General features: G+C 40.3%; 1 protein-coding gene across 2 annotated transcripts in view; it reads left to right on the top strand.

The window, feature by feature from the left end:
• The first annotated feature begins 528 nt into the window (after nt 1-528).
• Nucleotides 529-1,382, top strand: part of LOC106821091 (anaphase-promoting complex subunit 2-like) — a 14,616-nt gene continuing 13,762 nt past the window's right edge. The window contains exon 1 of one of the 2 annotated variants that reach the window (XM_014825742.1): nt 529-610. In XM_014825742.1, coding sequence (XP_014681228.1) covers nt 539-610 — 72 coding nt within the window. In that variant the 5' untranslated portion in view covers nt 529-538. The remainder of the gene's footprint in view (nt 611-1,382) is intronic. The other variant, XM_014825743.1, reaches the window with a different exon arrangement.

The following is a 1,382-nucleotide window of genomic DNA, read 5'->3' as shown; positions in this document are numbered from 1 at the left end:
TTAGCTACGCCAGTGAGTGCAGTTGAAGGAAAATGAAGTGGTGGGGAGGAGCAGGATGGAACTTCGGAATTAGGAGAGTAAGCGAAGGATGATGATAAGAAAGAAAGGGTGATGACGAGCGGCATGAAGCCGAGGAAATGATGTAGCTTGGGAAGATGTGGTGGGGCAAAGATCATGAACATGATCTTTGGTGGGGGGACGAAGAAGAAGAGAGAGCAAAAGAGAAAATGAACAAAGAATGGGAGGAATAAGAAGGTTGAGAAGATGTACAGGATAAGGAGGAGGTGGTCGGAATAATAGGGGAGGAGGGAAAAGAATAAGAAGAAGAAGGAGGAATGTCGAAAAATAGGAGGAAAAAATGCATAATAATAAAAAAACGCAAATAAAAAAAATAAAAAAATAACGATAAAAATAGGAACAAGGCGACAAAGAAGAAGACGACGAAGAAAAGCGAGATGAAGCGAAAAATAAAACAAGCAGAAATACCGTAACTAAGAAAAATATTGTTATACATGCGCTCTTGTTATTTCGTACAAATATGGCCGCGTCCAGTGAAGAGTTTGGTGCTGCCTGGAAAATAATTGAAACTTCATTTTCTTCATCCAAAAAAGTAAATATATTGATATTGGTAGTATTGCCACTTGGCCCAGTTTAAGTGGCAAAATCAGACCCAAATACCTAAATCCTCAATGTAGTTTATACCCAAATCTTGTTTTCGTGTGAGTTACCTACTCAGTTATATAACTTATATATAACTATAACTAGTTATAGTAATTTAGTATACTAATGTATAGCTCCAAGAAACGGTATCGCTAGGGTTAGGATACCAATGTATAGACAAATGTATAGACCATGTATAGTAATATACTATGTATAGTAATATACCAATGTATAGACAATCCGTCGCACAGCCTGGTCGGGCTAACTAATGTAATGAATATATCTGACAGTCACTGACGCTGATGGCCCTGCCGGAACGTACCCACAAGCGTTTCTATATAATTCTAGTCAATGCCTTGCAATATGCTATGTATAGCATTGATTGATATTGCTAGGCCTGCATGATCTCTGAGCAGTTAGCAGTGGGGACTATCGGATCTATATCCGATCAATTAAGAAAAGTTACGAGCACCAAGTTATATCAAGCGATTGACATGTCTAACTAACGCTGGGAGGGTCTTATGTCCCAGGGTACTGAGGAACGTAAACCTGGTCTACGGTCCGGTATTTTACCGGAACGTTACCCTGGTAACTTGTGATATGCCGGACCGTACCTCGCTTACTCCTACCGTACCTGACTTTAGCCGATGTCATAATACATACGCCCTACCGCTTGTCGGCAGGAAGTATGACGCTTATGTTTCCCGTTCCTTGATTTCCGG

This window comes from Priapulus caudatus, unplaced genomic scaffold (assembly GCF_000485595.1).
Source record: "Priapulus caudatus unplaced genomic scaffold, Priapulus_caudatus-5.0.1 Scaffold58, whole genome shotgun sequence".
Classification (NCBI taxonomy): domain Eukaryota; kingdom Metazoa; phylum Priapulida; class Priapulimorpha; order Priapulimorphida; family Priapulidae; genus Priapulus; species Priapulus caudatus.
This window is presented reverse-complemented; position numbering and strand designations above follow the sequence as displayed.